The following is a 19,791-nucleotide window of genomic DNA, read 5'->3' on the forward strand; positions in this document are numbered from 1 at the left end:
ATTACTTTAATCTTTACTTCATTCTCATATTGGATACACTATGTTGTGAATTTCTTTTTTTACAGGGACACTTTTTAGGATACCATAGGAGCAGCTGACAGGTGCTAGGATCCAATCAGCTACTTCAGCAACCACACTCAGGAATTTGGATCTGTTAAAGTAACTAACATTGGAAGGAATCAATTTCCTCACTTTCACCTTGCTTTTCATCACCCATTTTTTTGTTTTGATTGACTTATTTTTGTTCTTCACTAACATTTGTTGATCAACTTTTTGAACACTTTTTTGGATTATATTTTATTTTTTATGTTATTGCATATTGTGTATTTTATTTTTTATGTTATTGCATATTGTGTATTTTATTTAATTATATCTTAACCTCACTGGATTAAGTAGCTAGCATTTTTATATCCATTTGCACTCACTCACTATTTGATTGTATCTATACAATTATTTTGCTACCCCCCTTTTTTTGCACTGCAGTGCATTTTTCTATTTTTGTAACACTAATTTTGAACACTATTGTTTGTATTATTGTTTAGTAGTTTTTTGCTTGATGCACTTGCTACAGTTGTACTTAGGCTAATTCTGTTTTATTAGTATACACTCTTATTCTGGTGTACCACTCACACTGATCACCTGTTATTACCTCTGTTTTTATTGTAATTATCAGCTTTGGCCCTTTGAGCCGCTTCTGTAAGATATTCCTGTATTTGTAATTTTATTTATATGTGCTTTTTACATTTTTTATATATAGTCTTTTATTACTGATGCTTTTTAACATGGTTCATTAAATAATCTTCTTTTATCTCTCTGTGAGTATATTTATCCCTTGGCCTCTTGTTGGCGCTGTATTCACTTCTTACTACTTGTGCATTTTATATACTGTTGCATCATGCAGATTCTGTACACTATTCTGTTAAATAATAATTTTTAAATAGGCAGAACTCCTGTCTCTGTGGATGCAAGACATTACATGTCGTATGCTATTAGTGTGCACAATTCTATAGTATATACCCCTCTAGGTATATACCTTTGATTTATTGCACTCTGCATGTTTATTTCCTATTGCAGTTTGCATGATTTATCTGTATTTTAATACAACAGTGGAAATCCTTTAGAGATTACATCTATTGGTATCTCTTTTATAGCTATGTTATGTGTACTTTATATGCACAAAAGTTCTTTCATGCAGATACTGAACTTTGATCATGAATATTTTCGCTATATGTAGAGATCTTTTAGAGATAATATCTAATGGTATATCTTTATAGCTATGCTATATGTAATTTATATGCACAAAGGTTCTTTCATCAGATACTGATGCATTCGTACAATGGTGATAAATATTTTTACTATTTGTAGAGATCCTTTAGAGATAAGATCCATTGGTATCTCTTTTATTCCATTGTTTGAGTGATTTATATGTATGCAAATACATTTATCATGCAGACACTGAGCATTAATTATTAATATTTGAGTAGATATTTTAAGTATGTACATGTATACTACATCTGATGCTTATGTCATTTACAGATTTTTTTAAACTTTGTATACGTTTCTACATTTCCGGTTCTACCCTGAAAATAGAATGGATATCCGGACTGAAAAAGAGATCAAGTGTTTTGTTATCTTTGAAGCAGAGTCCCCCTGATTGACCAGCGGTTCTATCTAAATGTTGTCTGTGATCTTTAAGAGCTGCAACATTTACAAAAGGAGTGAAGGATATAGGCATACTTAATCCTAGTAACTGTTTATTATCCAAAGGGATTTGCAGTCCTGTCCTGGACACATATTCCTAAACATATTAAGCATTATTTTCCTTTACTGAGGTTTGTATATCTGCAATACTCAGCTAGTTTGCCACTCTCTGTGGGATACAATCTTGCCGGTGATCAGAATCGGGACATTTCAGTTGCTCCTTATCTGGCTAATATCTAGTGCAAGTTATTTAAAAGATAGCTAATACTCTCTTCTGTCTTTCATGCTATGATGGTAGCATTTACAGGAGTCATAATAGACTCAATCCTCCTCTCGGAAGTTTGCATTATTAAGGTTCAGAGGGTGTGTCTCTTTTTTTTTTATATATATATATATATATATAATTTTTATTGAGGTTTACTAGTTTGTACAAAGCAAGTGAAAACAAATGAGAACAAATTACATCTGGTGTACATAATATATATGAACCCAAGCAACACAGATATGGCAAAAATATGGCACAGATATGGCAAAAATATAAAAAATAAAACAAACAAAACAAGTATGATTTTACATATAGAGATAGAAGAGGACATTTCTCTCAGTCTAGATACTATTTTTTTTTTATGAGATGGATATCCCTCAACAAACATTCAAGGCCGCTCTTGGGCCTAACATTTTATATAAATATTTTAGAGGGAAATATAATATTAAAGGAACAATTGAGCTAAACCATAGTATGTAAAAAATATTCTTATATATAGCACTCCTTAAAATGAAAGTAGCAAAGAATGCATTAGAATAGTAAGCTAGGAAGAATACATTATAATATCATGCTAGTGGGACCACATGTGAACTGAAAAAAATTCAGGGTACTTATATGCAGAATGCAAACCGGGAGCGGGGCTACAGCCACTTGGGACATATGTATACGTAGTTATCTTAGATCGGTGTGTAGGATATGATATAGAGATATATATATATATATATATATATATATGTGTGTGTGTGTGATTGGCTGCCACTAATGCTCAAAAAGGTTTGTATAATTTTATTGTTTAAAAGAGGCTGGGGAACATAAAAATTGTGTGACCCTACAACAGCTCATGGGGTACTAAAGAAGGAATTGAGTAGGTAAATAAGGAGCGGAGCAAGATGAAATTGCAGTAAATTGGGGTGACATCAACAAAGGAAAGAGGGTCCACTGCCCTGGCTGCAGCCATCAAACCCTAAATGCAGTACTTAAGATGTTACCCAAGTTTATATGCTGTTTGACATACTGTTAGCAGGTATATTTATAGACCCCGCAATATAGTAGATCACATAGCAATGTTACCTAGAAAATTAGTATAATAAAAAAAAAAAAAAGAGAAAAGAACAGGTATCAAAATAAAAGGGCTGACACCACTCACTAACTTGTGGATAAAACAACTTCAATTAGATCAACAACGTCCCAAAGATCTCATGTCTATACTGCAGAAAACTGTTCCAATGTATAATGAACTGTGCCAAACTACTAATACCCAGTTTTTTGGGGAAAAAACAATACCTACTCCACAAATGTGACTGCCGGAAGTAGACCATGTTCTCTCCTTGGAAAAACTCCGCTATAGCTTTTAGGGTAAATCAGACTTTATCTTAGACATCATATTTATATGGGAACAGAAAATAGGATAGCCCGTAATACATGTATAAAGCAAATCAGCTCAAATACCTGACCCCCTCCCCCCCGTTACATCTCTTCACTGACTCATTTCTTCCTAAGGTATAGTCATATTATCATACTAATTATATTTAGTAAAATGCCTGTAACCCATATATTCAGAGTATTTTTCTGTATTTCTTATTTGTATTCTGTAATACTGTTTAAAAATTTAATAAAAAATTTTAAACTAAAAAAAAAAACAACTTCAATTAGCAGCTAGTTTCATGTGCATGAACAAATATTATTTTTTTAAAAATATACTGACTGGAACTTAAAGTGGTGTTCTTTCAGAGGGTTTCATTGGTATCCTTTAAAATTCCTTGAATCCTTCAGTTTTTCCAGGATGCCCTTGGCAAGAGTTTGTCCACTATTTTCTGCTTTATCTTTTTTCATAGGAAGTTGGCTAAACTTCCTGAGGTTCAGACTTTTGTTCAGGCGTTAATTAGAAAAGGACAGAGAAAGGGGGCATAATATGGCACACTTATGGGGAGATAATCATAGCAGTATGTAGATGTGTGGAGTGGAGTGATTTTAAACTTAACTTTTATATGAATATGGTATAAAAGGAAAGTGGAATATTCCACTACTAAAATTTAAACAAAATAAAACCGTTTCAAGTTGCAAACTCCTCTCAGAACTCTGTGCAGTGATCAATCTGTACCGATTACAAATCCCCCTAGCAGAATACTGTTTGTGCTATCGATCTACAGACTTAGTAATAATATCTATATATATCAAGCTAGGTAAATAATATTAAATTGTGGAGAGAAGGATACCACGTAGTGCGTCCTACACAATAATGTGGTTCCTAAAGATCGCAATATAAGGTGTATGTCACGATAATCTGACAATTACCCTACTTTGTTAGTAATAGGTTTAGCCTAAACAGCTACTTTTCCCTTTAATATAACATGTAGGTCAGATATCCAAAATATAACAGGTAACAGTGTTTAAAGACTAGCAGGTAGAACTGATTAGCTTAAAAAATATATTAGGTACCGTAATAAGTACCGCATAGGTAAAATATCTTAACCCTATGACAGAACAATTGCCAAGGTGGCCAACATTTTAAGCTAAAACTTAACCCCAATCATGAGCGAAGTCTGTAGTCGAATAAATGCCTTAAAGGCCAACAATTAAGCTAGAGGATGAGATCTGGCAGAGAGGAGCAGTGCGAACGCCTGATGCGCGTTTCGCAACTGCTCAGAGGCGCCCGGATCTACCGCCACACAAGGTATTTAAAAGGATCATTGGCCAATCCTGTGGCCGTTTACATTTGAGCTTGTTCACGCCAGCCAATCGGCATTGTTATAACAGTTTATAGTGTCTTTCTGGGTGACAGATTATCGTCATTGTTATATCAGCCAGTTAGAAAAAGAGGGGCGGGGGGTGTGTATCCCCATAGTCCAATGGATTGGCTTTCCATACTTACAGCGTATACCTATGAGTGCTGTCAAAAGGATAGAGACAAGCAAGTGTCAGATCGAAGTGAGTTAATCAAATACTCAGTACAGATATCATGTTTGCATTGGGCATACTAGTTATATCAGTGAAAAACCGCTCTTACTCCAAAATAACACCCTTTTGACTACACAAATAGAAACAAGATATGTTACGATAAAGGTCAGTCCACACCAAATATGTAAGAATAAAAACCAAAGTATAACAATGATGATCAGTGGATCGAAAATACCCTTAATAGTCATGCATGGTTTTGAGGATGAGTATATAGTCCACACTGACGCTGTGTCACTGAAAGCGATGTGAGTTATGCAGTGGTTATTAATACTACTTGATCATTCACTCCTATCTAAGCAGTAGTAAGACTATTGAAGGGTATGGTTTACAGATCAATATACATGCTCCTAGATAGTGACATCTAAATAGTGTCATCCTCTGCTTTAGTTATATAGAATGTCAGAAACAAGTAAAGGGGTGACTGTCCATATTAAAATCAATCATATAATTTCTATAATAGTATAGTGTGTAAATAATTCCGGATCTTAACCTCATCTTGTACTAGCTGGAGAAAGTAATTTTATTGCAACCCTTTACAGGATAAAACTGAGTCATTATGTATCACTATTATAGGATCATATCAGAATAAAGAGAGCAAATAGATTAATATGTACCCCCTCATTTTATACTAATTACTGGAGGAATGCACTATATGTGATAATTTCATTCAGTCCTTGGGGGGCCATACTCTGTAGCCAGAAGATCAATCTGGATTCTGCTTTGAGTAAAATGTTTTCCATGTTGCCATGTTGTTACTGTTATGATGGTCAAGGAAGTGTTTCACAACTGACGTTAATTTTTTGCCTTTTTCCAGGTCGTTTTTGGCATTCCTTATGTTCCCCAAATGTTCGCCTAGTCTCTTCCTAAATTCTCTGGTGGACATTCCAATGTACTTTTTCTTGCAGCTACATTCTAAGCAATAGATTATATTACTGGTTCTGCAGTTAAAAAATCCATTGATTTTCTTCGTTCCCTCAGGAAAAATGGATATCTCCTTGACATTTGTCATGTAAATACAAAATTTACAAGTGCCACATGGATATGTGCCTGTTAGGCCATCTTTTCTGTGATTTGTTTTCTTTATAAAGTGACTCCTCATAATTTTATCCCTGATGGTCGGAGCTCTCCTCCAACTAATCGCTACCTTTTGGCCCACAATCTTTGCCAGGTCTTCATCAGTTTGTAGTATGTGGGCGTGTTTGTTCAGTATTGTGCTAATTTCCTTGTGGGCTACATTGTAAGTACATATAAATATAACCCTCGTATCCTTAGCTTGCTTTTGTTTAGGGAATATTAAGTCATTCCTGTCCATGTGGAGTGCCCTATGGTAGGCCTTTTTGAGAATGCTGTTAGGATAGCCCCTGTTTTTTAATCTCGTTTTCAATTCTTGTGATTCACTTTTGAATGACTCGATATTTGAGCAGTTTCAACGTATCCTTAGAAATTCTCCATAAGGGATGGCTCTCTTTGTTGATGGGTGGTGTGCACTCTCGAAGGACAGTATTGAATTTGTGGCTGTCTCTTTTCTATATAGGCTAGATTGAATTTGCCCAAACAGATCTCTGGAGATTGTTAAATCCAGGAAGATCACTTTTGTATGGCTGATCTCATACATCTGTCTAAGATTAAGATCATTACACTTCAATTAGTTTATGAATTGTTTGAAAAGCGATTCTTCACCTCTCCATAGTATGAATATATTGTTGATATATCTAAGCCATAATAGGACGTTATCTGTGTACTGTTCCATCTTTTCTCCGAACACATATTCGCGCTCCCACCAACCGAGGTATATGTTGGCGTATGTGGGGGCACATGCTGTGCCCATGGCTGTGCTGCGTGTTTGGAGAAAGAATTTGTCATTGAAGACAAAATAGTTATGGCTTAAAATAAACTGTAATAATTTAAATATAGACTCATTTTTAGGCCTGTTAACAGATGTCTCCATTTCCAAGAAATATCGGACTGCATGACACCCCCATTTATGCTCTATGAAGGTGTAGAGTGATTCAACATCACATGTAGCAAGCAAAGTATCACAGTCAAGAACCATGCCTTCAATTTTATTGAGAATATGGTGTCTCTAGTATAGGAGGGTAGTGAGAGTACTGTGTCTCGTAGTCTAAGATCAATGTATCTGGATGCCTCTTCGCATAGGCTCCCAATCCCAGAGACAATCGGTCTGCCTGGTGGTAATTTTATATTTTTATTCACTTTAGGTAGTAAATAGAATGTTGCTACTTAAGGGTTCATAACACTGAGTAATTTATACTCTTGAGTATTAAGTAGTTTATCCTTTTTAGCTCCCTCAATTAAAGTGTTATAACTTGCTAAAAAGTCTTGGGTGAGGTTGCCCCATAGGGGTTTGTAGCAATTCTTATCCCCTAATTGTTTCATGGCTTCAATTAGATACATGTCTGTGGGCCAGATGACTAAATTTCCTCCTTTATCGGAGGCTTTGACCGCCACATCTTCCCACTTTTGTATATCTCTTAGTGCTTTTGATTCTTGTTCACTTATGTTATTAATTTTGCGGTCTCGGAGCTTGAGAATGTCTCTGCTTACTACTTTCTGATAAGTATCAATCTTTGGAAATTGAGATACTTGGGACATATACATTGATTTTTTTCACTAGTTTCTTTTGCCAGTCGTTGGTATCAATATTTGTATTCTTGTTCTCCTCTAACAGGGATACAAGGTCCATAATTGCCTGTGCATCAAGATTAATATCCTCATGTTTCACATACATTTTATTTAAGGCAATTTTCCTAGTGAAAAGATGTACATTCTTGATAATTTCAAAGTAGTCTATATTGTTGGTTGGTGAGAAAGAGAGACCTTTTCTCAGTACACTAAGATGATCAGGGGATAGCTTTTTGTTTGATAGATTAATAATTTGTAGGTTTGTGGTATTTACCACCTCTGTCCCGTTGACCAGCCTTCCTTGTTCCTGTCATTCCCATACCCCCACCTCGACCTGTTCCTTAGGTTGCAATCTGACCTTCCCTCCCCTCCTTTTTCTTTTGTTTTTGGTTTGGTACCTGCCTCGTTTTTTGACTCTGTCCTAGAGAGTATAGCTGATCTTTCATTGGCATTTGGGACTAGTAATGTTCTATTAGATGACCCTTCCTCTCCATCCTCAGCAGCTGAGTATTCGTATTCTGATGTGGATACGTCATCTCTATCATTCTTAGAGGGTAGGTAATTTCTTCTACGTCTGGGGTTTTGTTCGTCCCATGTAAAAATCCGGCCTTTCTCGAAGTCTTTTATGTCTCTACTTAGCTTCTCACATTTAGTTTTAATAATATCTCTTTCCTTAGTATCCATTTCTTCCCTTAAGCTTTTATTAGCGGTTTAAAATTATCTAAGGTTTCAAATTTTGAAAGTTTGGTTGTCATTTCAGAGATTTCTTTTCCTAATTCCTCCACGATCTCTGTCTCATAATCAGACAGTATGGCAACAAGTACTTCAGAGCATGTAATTAAAGCTTGTTCCCATTTGTCTCTATAACTGTCAATGTGGAAGCTAAAGGATGGGAAGAGTCTTACTCTTAGACCCCCTGGAATGATATGCTTGGCTAGGGGGATTTGTAATCAGTACAGATTGATCACTGCACCGAGTTCTGTGAGTAGTTTGTGTGTCAATTTTTACCTTGACACAGTTTTATTTTGTTTAAATTTTAGTAGTGGAATATTCCACTTTCCTTTTACACCATATTTATATAAAAGTTAAGTTTTAAATCACTACACTCCACACATCTACCTACTGCTATGATTATCTTCCCATGAGTGTGCCATATTATGCCCCCTTTTTCTGTCCCTTTTTTTTCTTAATAAACGTGTTACACACGAGCATAAGGCACTGCCTACCCTTATACCCAAGGTCTATATTGGGTTGGTTAGTGGAGATAATCCACATAAATCCCCCCCCCCCTTTTTTCCCTAGGGGTTTTAGGGACATTCTTTCTAACTTTAATTAGAATTAGGCTACTGATGGAACCTATTTCTCCATCCTGGAATCTGAACTTACTTTTCTCTATATTACAAGGTTCTTCTCTTGCACCATTGCATTCCATTGATATTGACTATTATCTGGGAAAGTACTCTATTAGCAATCTCTTTAGCATAAAGAGTTTCTAAATCGTTAGCCTTGTCTTGTGATTATACATTTCTCACTATTCACAAGGTGAAGGCTATACTTTGTACTAAATATGATTTTCTTCCTAAGGAAAATACCAATCAAGGGATGGTTGTTCCTTCATCAGATCCTGCTAACTCTAGGTAGCGGAAATTACATAATCTGATTTTCTTCAAGACCTATTGCAACATTGTAGGTTTTTGAAAGATAATGCATCTTTGAAGCAGATTTGCAAAGCTGCAACATTCCTTATCAGCATACTTTCTTTTCAGAGTTTTTTCGCAAGCAGCTTTTTGCAGGAAAGTCCTTCAGGCCGCAGAGTCAGCTAAATAAGAACTGCCAGACATTTTTTCCCACCCTTTCCGTAACATAGACCATTGGCTTTGGGATTAATCCCATATGTTATGGAGGGCTATGGACCATCATCATTTTAAGAAAGAAAATAAAATGTATGCTTTCCTGATTAATTTTTTTCTTTCAGAATGATGGTCCACAGGCCCCGCCTGTTTCAATTTTTGGGTGACAGTTTTAATGACACCTCTATAGACCATGCTTTGCCTTTCCTACCTTTCTTTCATATTCTCTTCTCTGCTATACGTAAAACTTAGAGAGAGATGGGAGGGTTTTAAAGCTCTTGTATGGGTTCTTGACCTCCTAGTGGTGGGAATTATATCCCATATTTTATGAAGGACTGTGGACCATCATCATTCCGAAAGAAAATAATTTATCATGTAAGCATACATTTTATTTAATTTTTTCATTAATTATACGTTTATATTATATAAAATGTGCTTATATGTGTATATATGTTCGAAAAATGTTGTCGATAGATTTGCTCGACTCTGGGTTGCCCCAAACCTTCAATTTTTAAAAAAGCGCAGTAAAACGAGGTAAGCCTGTATAAACAAACAGAAAAGATACAGTTACTATCTGTGTTATTTTAAATGTTCTTTAAAATAAGAATAAAGCAATATTTGGCTTAAAAATGTGGCAAAATCTTCATCATGTTATAATTATTTGCAAGAGGACCGGTGAACACTTGCAACCTGGTAATGAAACAATCTCGACTTCAAGGCAGTAAGAATCATAGTGTCAGTTAAGTGACCTGCAGTCAGACAGTGTCAGCAAGCACATAACTGCAGCAATATCGTTCTTTGGGTGTCATAAATACTGTTTGCAACAGCATCTTATTCTGTTGCTATAATTTCATGATGCCACTAAGCTTTAGCTACCTGTAAAGCCTGACATCAGCCACAAAGCTTTAAAAAATGAGAAATATATGTGGGGAAAAAACAGTTTCTATGCTATGTTGTAGTTTAATTTTTTATCAAAGTGGTGTAATTAAATGAGACGGCTTTTTATTTAATGTACCATCTGAAGAAGCAGCTCTTCTTAAAGGGATTTTATTGTTTAAAAAGATAGATAATTTTTTTTACACATTCCCCAGTTTTAAATAAGCAACACTGTTATATTAATACACATTTTACCTATGTGATTATCTTGTATCTAAGCCTCTGTAGACTGCCCCCTTATCTCAGTTCTTTTGGCAAACTTGCATTTTAGCCAATCAGTGCTGACTCATAAATAATTTATAACTCCACGGGAGTGAGCACAATTTTATCTATATGACACACATGAACTAGTGCTGTAAAAAACTGTCAAACTGCACTAAGATAAGAGGCGGCCTTAAAGGGTTTAAAAATTTGCATATGAGCATACCTAGGTTTATCTTTCAACAAAGAATACAAAGAGGAACAAAGCAAATTTGATGTTTAAAGTAAATGGGAAAGTTGTTTAAAATTGCATGCCCTATCTGAATCATGAAAGTTTGAGTTTGACTTGACTGTCCCTTTAACACCAGCAAATTTATCAAGATGCCTTTATGATTCTGTGCTCTGATTGTAATGCTTGAGGTAACTGTGACCCACTTTACAATAAAAAGAAACAGCTAAAACTGTTTTTAGTTCAGTTCATCTGTAGCTTATGGTTACCAGTTAAGAATGTATTGAATAATGCTGTTAATAAACACACTGATAAAGCACCCATTTATTTTGAGCCTCTTTATTACTTATGCACATAGTTTTATTGCCCTGTACTAATATTACAGTCGTTTTTGGCAGCATTATTTTCTTCACAAATAGATTCCAGCATGGTAGCTTGGACCCATGAGGTTTAGGTGATTCAAATTAAACAACTGTACTGAATTTATAAAGCCAAAAAAAAAAAACCTGTAGCTATTCAAGATTTGTCTTTCCTTAATATGCATCCATCCCCTGATCTGTGTATACTAGAGAGAGCTGGGAATGTGTACGCAAGTTATTGGAAAAGAAGTTACAGAAGTTTATGGCATAGAAAGAACAATTCAGTCTGAAGACATTCTCACCGCATGGCAGTGTTACTTCTTGAATGACGGGTAAGGTTAAATCTTTTATGTTTGTCTTACTTTGCAGTATACCTCTTAGTATAAACTAAGACAGAGTAGTAATTTTTGTCTTTCTCTATCATCTGTTGACCCTTTCTGTTCCTCTTATACCATATTTCTGTGCTGCTATCTAATTTTAGATACTTGTCTACTTACTGTTGAAGGTAAAATCTTAGGACATATCGCTGATCCCTTAGAAGGGCAGTCTACTGACTATTTAACCCTTTCTCACATGTGTTTGCTATGTAAAGAAGTGTTGGTGTGTTCCCCTACTCCAATTTGTAACCTATATGTCCATTGCTAGACAGGGTCATGCAGCATTACATTTGTAGCAGAGTACTAAGGGATATGTTATTCACCAGGTTTACCCCCTGAATAGTTCTATGTGCCTGCCTCCTTAAATAAAACATTCATTAATTTTGCAATGTCACAACTGATAGCTGTCATGCCTGCATTCAAAGAACAATAACAACCATTTGCATGATTAGGCTCATCTGAGACATTCTCTAACTTAGTGACATATTCACCAATCATTGATTTAGGGAGCTCATTTTTTTCCTTCTGAATTAGGTAGTAATTACCATGCACGCCACCCTGCTGGGTTGGGGCACAGTTTGGGGCTCCTGGAAAAAGCTGGAAGGTTACAATTCAACATCTTGAAACTTTTGCAATCTTCAGAGCTCTCCAGAGTTGGCCCCTGTTACAAAAACAGTCTTTTCTTAGATTTAAGTCAGACATTGACACCGCAGTCATTAACATTGATCACTAAGTCAGTAAACAAAGTGCCGGAAGAGGTAGTTCTGCAATTCACTTTCCGGATGTGAACAATTTGGAAGCAGACTTCCTTAGTCGTCAGTACCTTTACCCTAGTGAATGGTCCTTGAATCAGAAGGTATTCAACAGCTTGTGAATTATAGGGGCAGGCCAGACATAGACCTTATGGCCTCCTGATTGAATTACAAACTACCACAGTATTGTGCGAGATATAGAGATCCACAAGCAACTCTAATAGATAAACTAGTGGTTCCCTGGCCATTCAATCTGATTTACGTTTTCCTCCTTTTGTTTTACAATCCAAAATAATAGAATAAACAGAAAGGGCCTCAGTGATTCTAATTGTTCTGGCCTGGGGTTGCAGGGCTTGGTACGCAGATCTTATACAAATGTCCTCCAGCAAGCCTTGGCCTCTTCCTCTCAGGTAGGACCTTTTCTCTCAAGGTCCCTTTTTCCATCAAAACATCAAATCTCTCATTTTGACAGCATGTTGATTGAACCCCTGTTTTTGTTTCAGAGAAGTTTTTTAGATCAAGTGTTAGACACTTTAATTTAGGCCAGAAAGCCTGTTTAAAAGACGTATTTATCAGAAACTTTGGAAAGTTTTTCTGATTTGAGTCTAAGAAGTACGGTTCAAACTCTTAGAATATCTCAAATTCTTAAATTTTTGCAGGATGGTCTGGAACTCTGGATAAGGGTTTATCAGCCAGATCTCTTAATGACCAAATGTTTGTCCTTTCAGCCTTGTAACACAAGAAGTTTTCAAGAGTTCCTGGCATTTAAGCTTTGGTCAGGATAAGACTGGTTATCAGGCTGGCTTCCCCTTTGTGGAACCATAACTTGGTTTTGAGGGTTGTGTTAAAATGTTTTTTTTCTCTTAGCTAGTTCCTTTCTGATCTACCTTCTTGTTTCCTGATTTTTTTCCATCTGTATAAAGCAAAAAGCAAACTACTCTTTCCTTCATAAGGTTTTTTTCTTCTGAAAGAAAAAAATTGTGGCTTAAAGCTTTGATTCACATGGCATACCATGTAGCGGGGAAGTCTCCCCCTGAATGAATTACTGCTCATTCTATCAGGGCATTCACTACCTCTTGGGCTTTTAGAAATTAAACTTCCTTTGAACAGATTTGCAAGGCAGCTACTTGGTCATCTTTATATACATTTGACTAATGCTACCATTTGGACATGTTTGTCTCTTCTTAGGCTGCTTTTGGTAGGAAAGTTATGCGGGCCGCAGTGTCTGTTTAGTATCTCTCCCTGAATTAACTGTTTTCCCTTCCCTATTTCTTGGTGGTCTCATAGACTTCACAGCTTGGGTATTGGATCCCATGTAATGACTCCTGGGCTCTCACCATCTTATGAAGGAAAACAAAAAGCACCAAAGTTTAATTAATACAAAATATTACATAACAGTTAAAAACTCCTAAAAAAAAAACTTGAGTGGCCCTCTGACTATTTGTCCACACAGTATGGAAAGTAATGTGGCATGCATAGCAGGGCCGACTAGTCACAGCAGTTGTAAATCCCACAAATGGCAAAATAGAATAAGGCACAATACAGACCAGAGCTTCAGAGGAATGATTGGCACAGTGTGTTGCACGGGGAGACCACAGTCTAGATGTACCCTAGACTCATCCAGTCTCTACCTGGAAATCTAAGGTCTTCTGTAAGTACCACCGCTCTGTGCACTTCAAACCAAGCCCAAAAGGGGACAGTGGGGGAAACCCACTTACGATAACTGCCAAAACCAATGCGTTCTAATGCGCGGTTCACTCCTCCCACTCGTGGCTTGGAGATTCTTGCAGGTAGAAGCGTCATCATGACGCTTGCTTTTATGTGTAAGCAGGTTCCAGCGTTACTCAGAACCTCCTCTGCTCTTATTTAGGTGGACTAGGAAAGAGCATAACGATATAAATGTATAATCAATGCTACAAATTTAGTGTACTGGATACCATATCCTTTATTCATCTCATGAATGAGCATATTCTCCAGATCCCACAGATCAATGCTACATACATATACATAAACAGAGGCCCCTTACTGTAGGCAGTTATGAGAGTTATCCATAAACCCTTTGATTTGTTTTGTATAGTAGTTCTAAAACATCTGGAGAGCCAATGTTGCTTACCCCTAGGCCAGCCATATAGACTGAACTTTCCTTAGTTACCACACGTCTAATTGAAATTGTACAGGTAACCTTTAAACATGTCTCAAAGTATGTAGCTACACTGGCCTTCACAGTCTAGTACAATCCACACAATTTAACAACTCATCAAAACCTAGTTCTTCTGTAGCGGTTTTCCTACTTTGTAGGGCAGGGGTGCCCGTTAGGTAGATTGGGATCTACCAGTAGATCCCGAAGGCGCTGCTGGTAGATTGCGGCCGATGTGATCAAAATTACGTGGTCAAGTTATGCGATCTCAACACTGAGGCATGAGTAGAGTATGGTTGCTAGGGATACCGGTTTATCTACCGCAGTGTCTGAAGGGGCAGGTCATTAAACATCTGATGATCGGACACGAAAAGTGCTGCTGGATTGGATCTTGAGGGACATCAATTTCAACCAATCAATGTAGATGATTTTTGAACAACATCACAATTTTCCTATCAAAAGCATGGTTGAGTGCGTACTCTACCAATGGATGTGGCGGAATAGTATAGTTAAGAGGGTAAGCTTCAATAGATAGAAACAGTAAAGGCGGAGGCTGCTGTGCTATGCTAAAGGAACAAGTCTGTTTGATGTCTAGCAAATGAACGTGTTGACCCCGTAAGTAATGGTCTGCATGGCGCGCTATTGAAATTTATTTGTGTAAGCCTCACTGGGTCATATCAGGCCAAGCCTGCGGTGCAAAGTAAAGGGGGTCAGTGGCAGTAATTTGAATGCAGTGTTTTGTAACATGGCACAAGGGGCTGCTGCTGTTAACCCGAATTAAAGTCAGTGCTACTTTTGTCATCAGGATTATTCTGTTGTATCTTTATGCTTTTGCACATTCATGTGTTGCTAAATCATGCAACCTTAAAGGGATATGAAACACACATTTTTATTTCTTCTAATTTACTCCTATTATCAAATTTTCTTCATTCTCTTGGTATCTTTATTTGAAAAGCAGGAATCAAAGCTTAGGAGCTGGCCCATTTTTTGTGGGTAGATCTCTTTGAGCTGGTCATTTAAAAAGTAGATCCCAACACAAAAAAGTGTGGGCAGCCCTGTTGTAGGGGCACATTTGCCAGAGTCTCCTAGCAATAAACATGCTGTGTGATTACTACTAATGACCAATATGGTTCCAAGTTACCCCTCGTATCTCAGTACAACTGTCTCAGCCATGCAAAAGTCATTGTGTGACCAAACAGACTCAGCAGAATGTATCTGAGCCTAACTACAAATGAGTGTATGATCACAGAGAAATTTAGCATTATTGATCTTGTAGGTCCAAAGGGGAGACTGCACTGATAGCATAAGACTTGCAAAATTATAGACACCTCAAACATTTTGTCTACAAGTCTATATAATAAACTTCAGTTGTTAAAAATTGTACAGATAACATTTTTTAAAAAACAAAGCCACATTTATCTAAGCTTGCATTAGGACCTTGCATCTCTCCTTTCTCAATTTAGTCAATCTCATCCATGGTGTTTGATACAAGTAAGTTAATATCTCATATCTATGACATATAAACTATAAATATAAATTATATACCTCTGGATAGGGTTGTACCGATACCAAGTATTTGCATGAGTACTTGTACTCGTGCAAATGCACCGATACTTAAACCGATACCTCCAATTCCTACCCATACGCCATCTTGTGGCATTTTTCAAACTGCATGTTCCCATTTCATTTTAAGCTGGAGTGGAGACTTAACTAAAATTGTTCTGCCAATACAAATTGCTATTATTTGTATTATTGTACATCAGAGCAGCCATTCAGACAAACCCCTGAAGTAGTGGGCAGTTAATAAACTGAGATTTAATGGCCCAAAAATATCTTTCTAACCCATGCAGTAGTGTGAAAAGTGAAAGACTGTTCAGCTTAGCATCAAACGTCCTTGTTGTTAGCAGAAGCAGACTTATAGCTGAACATGCAGAGATGCTTCTGTTCCTTAATAAGAACTTTCCACTAACTTTTGAAAAAATATTCTAATTGCTAGATTGCCTGTTATACTACTAGTTCTCCTCTTGCACAGTTATGCTCAAAACATACTGTACTCTGAGGAACAACCTTAGCCAGGGCTGGACTGGGAATAAAAAGCAGCCCTGGAAAAATATGAAGACCAGCCCTATTTTCTGTTGAGTCAGTAGAATGCAAATGCCCCATTTTTCACAAAGGGGATTACTGGGATACCCCTTCCTCAATATTATTTTCATAATTAAATTATATTACTTTGTATTAAGTACAAATGTTAGATTGATGAGTTATATAGGCACCCTACAACCCAATTGCATCCAGTAATCCCCTCCTTTAAATTGTAGCTTTCCAGCCCTAGCTGCTTCAGCTGTTATTTATTGTTGTTGTTATTAACATGTTATTGTAATATTTTTATTTATAAACCTGTTCTGTAAACTTTGTGATAACAAGCACTTAAAACTGTTTTATTATTTCAAAATGTCTTTTGAGATACAGTTCATAATTATAAAGAAGTGATCTTAAATCATTACTCTGTAATGTGCTAGGTAAACTGTCATGACATAAAAAAAGTATCGGTAATTGGTATCGGTGAGTATTTGAAAAAAAGTATCGGTATTTGTACTCGGTCTTAAAAAAATGGTATCGGTGCAACCCTACCTCTGGACATGAAAAGTTGTGTAATACTGATTTGGAAAACTGTCTGAAAAAATAATGCTTCTTCCACCAGTCTAAATGAATAATAATAAAGCAATTTTTTGTCTGCTACGTTGGTTTGTTTCAGGCATTTAGCTAGTCGAGTCCAGATTGGATCCCCCATTATTATGAAGCTTACACAACTTCCGATATTAGCTGAAGCAGGTAAATTCACATTCAATTAATTATTTTAAAATTGTCTTGTTTATATCATCTTAAAATACATCCAAATAAAACAATGCGGACACTATGATTTCTGCAGTTTCTGGGCTTATTTAATGTGCATGTAAGCACAGATATGCAGTCGTAATTTCTGGTATTAAACATGTACCTTGAAACTTTATTTAAACGCAATCATATTTTGAACAAAATTAATAAAATAATAAAAAAATTCAATATGTAATTCATAATGTAAGCAAATATATTGTAGTGCTGAAATTACTACTAAACAATATCTTACCTAAACAATATCTTTAAAATAATATTTTTTTTAAAAGATTCCCACAATAGAAATGTAATTTTGCAACAAGAATTTATCAATTTTGTGATGTGGGTGACATTGTGGCAGTGAAATTCTAAGTGTAACCTCCAAAATGCTAGACAATAGCATCTGTTGCCTAAGCATCACAGAGATATATAGGGATGAGTTGTTATTGAGTCTTTATAATATATTTTATAAACTATAATAAAACAGGATAACCATCTAGTTTTGTTTTTTTTTAAATCTGCTTTGTATAATTCCTTGTTTTACTGTAAAACATATGTTTATGTAAGGAGTGAAATATATCCTTATACAGTGGTCAGCAACCTTGGGCCCCCAGATGTTTTGGAACTACATTTCCCATGATGCTGAGACACTCTTTAGGCTGCCTGAGCATCATGGGAAATGTAGTTCCAAAACATCTGGGGGCCCAAGGTTGCTGACCCATGCTTTATCATCAATGTCATGGTAAACCATCAACTCATCTTCCTATTATAAGAATGCTGATACAGGGACATAGAACATAACATCATTTTTTCATGATGTAGATAGAGCATACAGTTTTAAACAACTTTCCAAATTACTTCTATGTTATAATTTGCTTTGTTCACTTGGTATCCTTTGTTGAAAAGCATACATAGCTACTACTGGGAGCTAGTTGCTGACTAGTGGTTGCACATATGCCCTGTCATTCAAAAAGGATACCAAGAGACTGAAGCTAATTTGATTATAGAAATAAATTGGAAAGTTGTTTAAAATGTTGTGCTCTACATGAATCATGAAAGAAAACGTTTGGGTTTCAGGTCCCTTTAACTCCACAGTTATATTATCCAGATTTTGTGCCATTGTATTTAGGAAATCTGGTGGCTAAAAAGGATCCCCACACTCAGTTAAAGTAATATCCACTTTAACCCCTTAATGACCGAGGACGTGCAGGGTACGTCCTCAAAAAAAAAGGCAGTTAACGCCTGAGAACGTACCCTGCACGTCCTCGGTGTGGAAAGCAGCTGGAAGCGATCCTGCTCGCTTCCAGCTGCTTTCCGGTTATTGCAGTGATGCCTCGATATGGAGGAATCCTGCAATAACCATGTATGGCCATCCGATGCAGAGAGAGCCACTCTGTGGCCCTCTCTGCACCGGACATCGATGGCCGGTATCGTTGGTGGGTGGGTGGGAGCCGACGTGGGAGGCGGGTGGCGGCCATCGATGGGCCCAGTGATGTGGAGGCGGGCGGGATTGTGGGCGGGGATGACCAGGGGCGTGCACGTGATGGGGAGGGGGCGGGCGCGTGCACGGGAGGGAGCGGGTGGGAACCGCTACACTACAGAAAATATCTAATCTAATCAGGGTTCTAAAAACATAAAAATAATAAAAATAAAAAGCGAAATCAAGGGGTGTTGGGTTGGTATGTGGGAGGGAAGCTACACTACAGAAAAAAAACTGGGGAAAAATAAAAAAAAACATCATTTCTCCAACATAGGTGTGTCCGGTCCACGGCGTCATCCTTACTTGTGGGATATTCTCTTCCCCAACAGGAAATGGCAAAGAGCCCAGCAAAGCTGGTCACATGATCCCTCCTAGGCTCCGCCTTCCCCAGTCATTCTCTTTGCCGTTGTACAGGCAACATCTCCACGGAGATGGCTTAGAGTTTTTTAGTGTTTAACTGTAGTTTTTATTATTCAATCAAGAGTTTGTTATTTTAAAATAGTGCTGGTATGTACTATTTACTCTGAAACAGAAAAGAGATGAAGATTTCTGTTTGTAAGAGGAAAATGATTTTAGCAACCGTTACTAAAATCGATGGCTGTTTCCACACAGGACTGTTGAGAGGAATTAACTTCAGTTGGGGGAACAGTAAGCAGACTTTTGCTGCTTGAGGTATGACACATTCTAACAAGACGATGTAATGCTGGAAGCTGTCATTTTCCCTATGGGATCCGGTAAGCCATTTTTATTACAGAAAGAAAAAAAGGGCTTCACAAGGGCTTTTTAAGACTGTAGACATTTTCTGGGCTAAATCGATTTATATATAAACATATTTTATACTCCATAGCCTTGAGGAATTATTTTAATCTTGGGAATTATGTAAAATAACCGGCAGGCACTGTATTGGACACCTTATTCTCTAGGGGCTTTCCCTAATCATAGGCAGAGTCTCATTTTCGCGCCTCTATTGCGCACTTGTTTTTGAGAAGCATGACATGCAGATGCATGTGTGAGGAGCTCTGATACATA

At 36.8% G+C, this 19,791-nt stretch overlaps 1 protein-coding gene across 1 annotated transcript in view; it reads left to right on the top strand.

Moving 5' to 3' along the window:
- Positions 1-19,791, top strand: part of CATIP (ciliogenesis associated TTC17 interacting protein) — a 104,303-nt gene that overhangs the window by 19,534 nt on the left and 64,978 nt on the right. Inside the window, exons 7-8 of the mRNA XM_053689806.1 lie at positions 11,353-11,474; positions 17,164-17,240. Coding sequence (XP_053545781.1) covers positions 11,353-11,474; positions 17,164-17,240 — 199 coding nt within the window. The remainder of the gene's footprint in view (positions 1-11,352; positions 11,475-17,163; positions 17,241-19,791) is intronic.

This window comes from Bombina bombina, chromosome 1, assembly GCF_027579735.1.
Source record: "Bombina bombina isolate aBomBom1 chromosome 1, aBomBom1.pri, whole genome shotgun sequence".
NCBI lineage: Eukaryota > Metazoa > Chordata > Amphibia > Anura > Bombinatoridae > Bombina > Bombina bombina.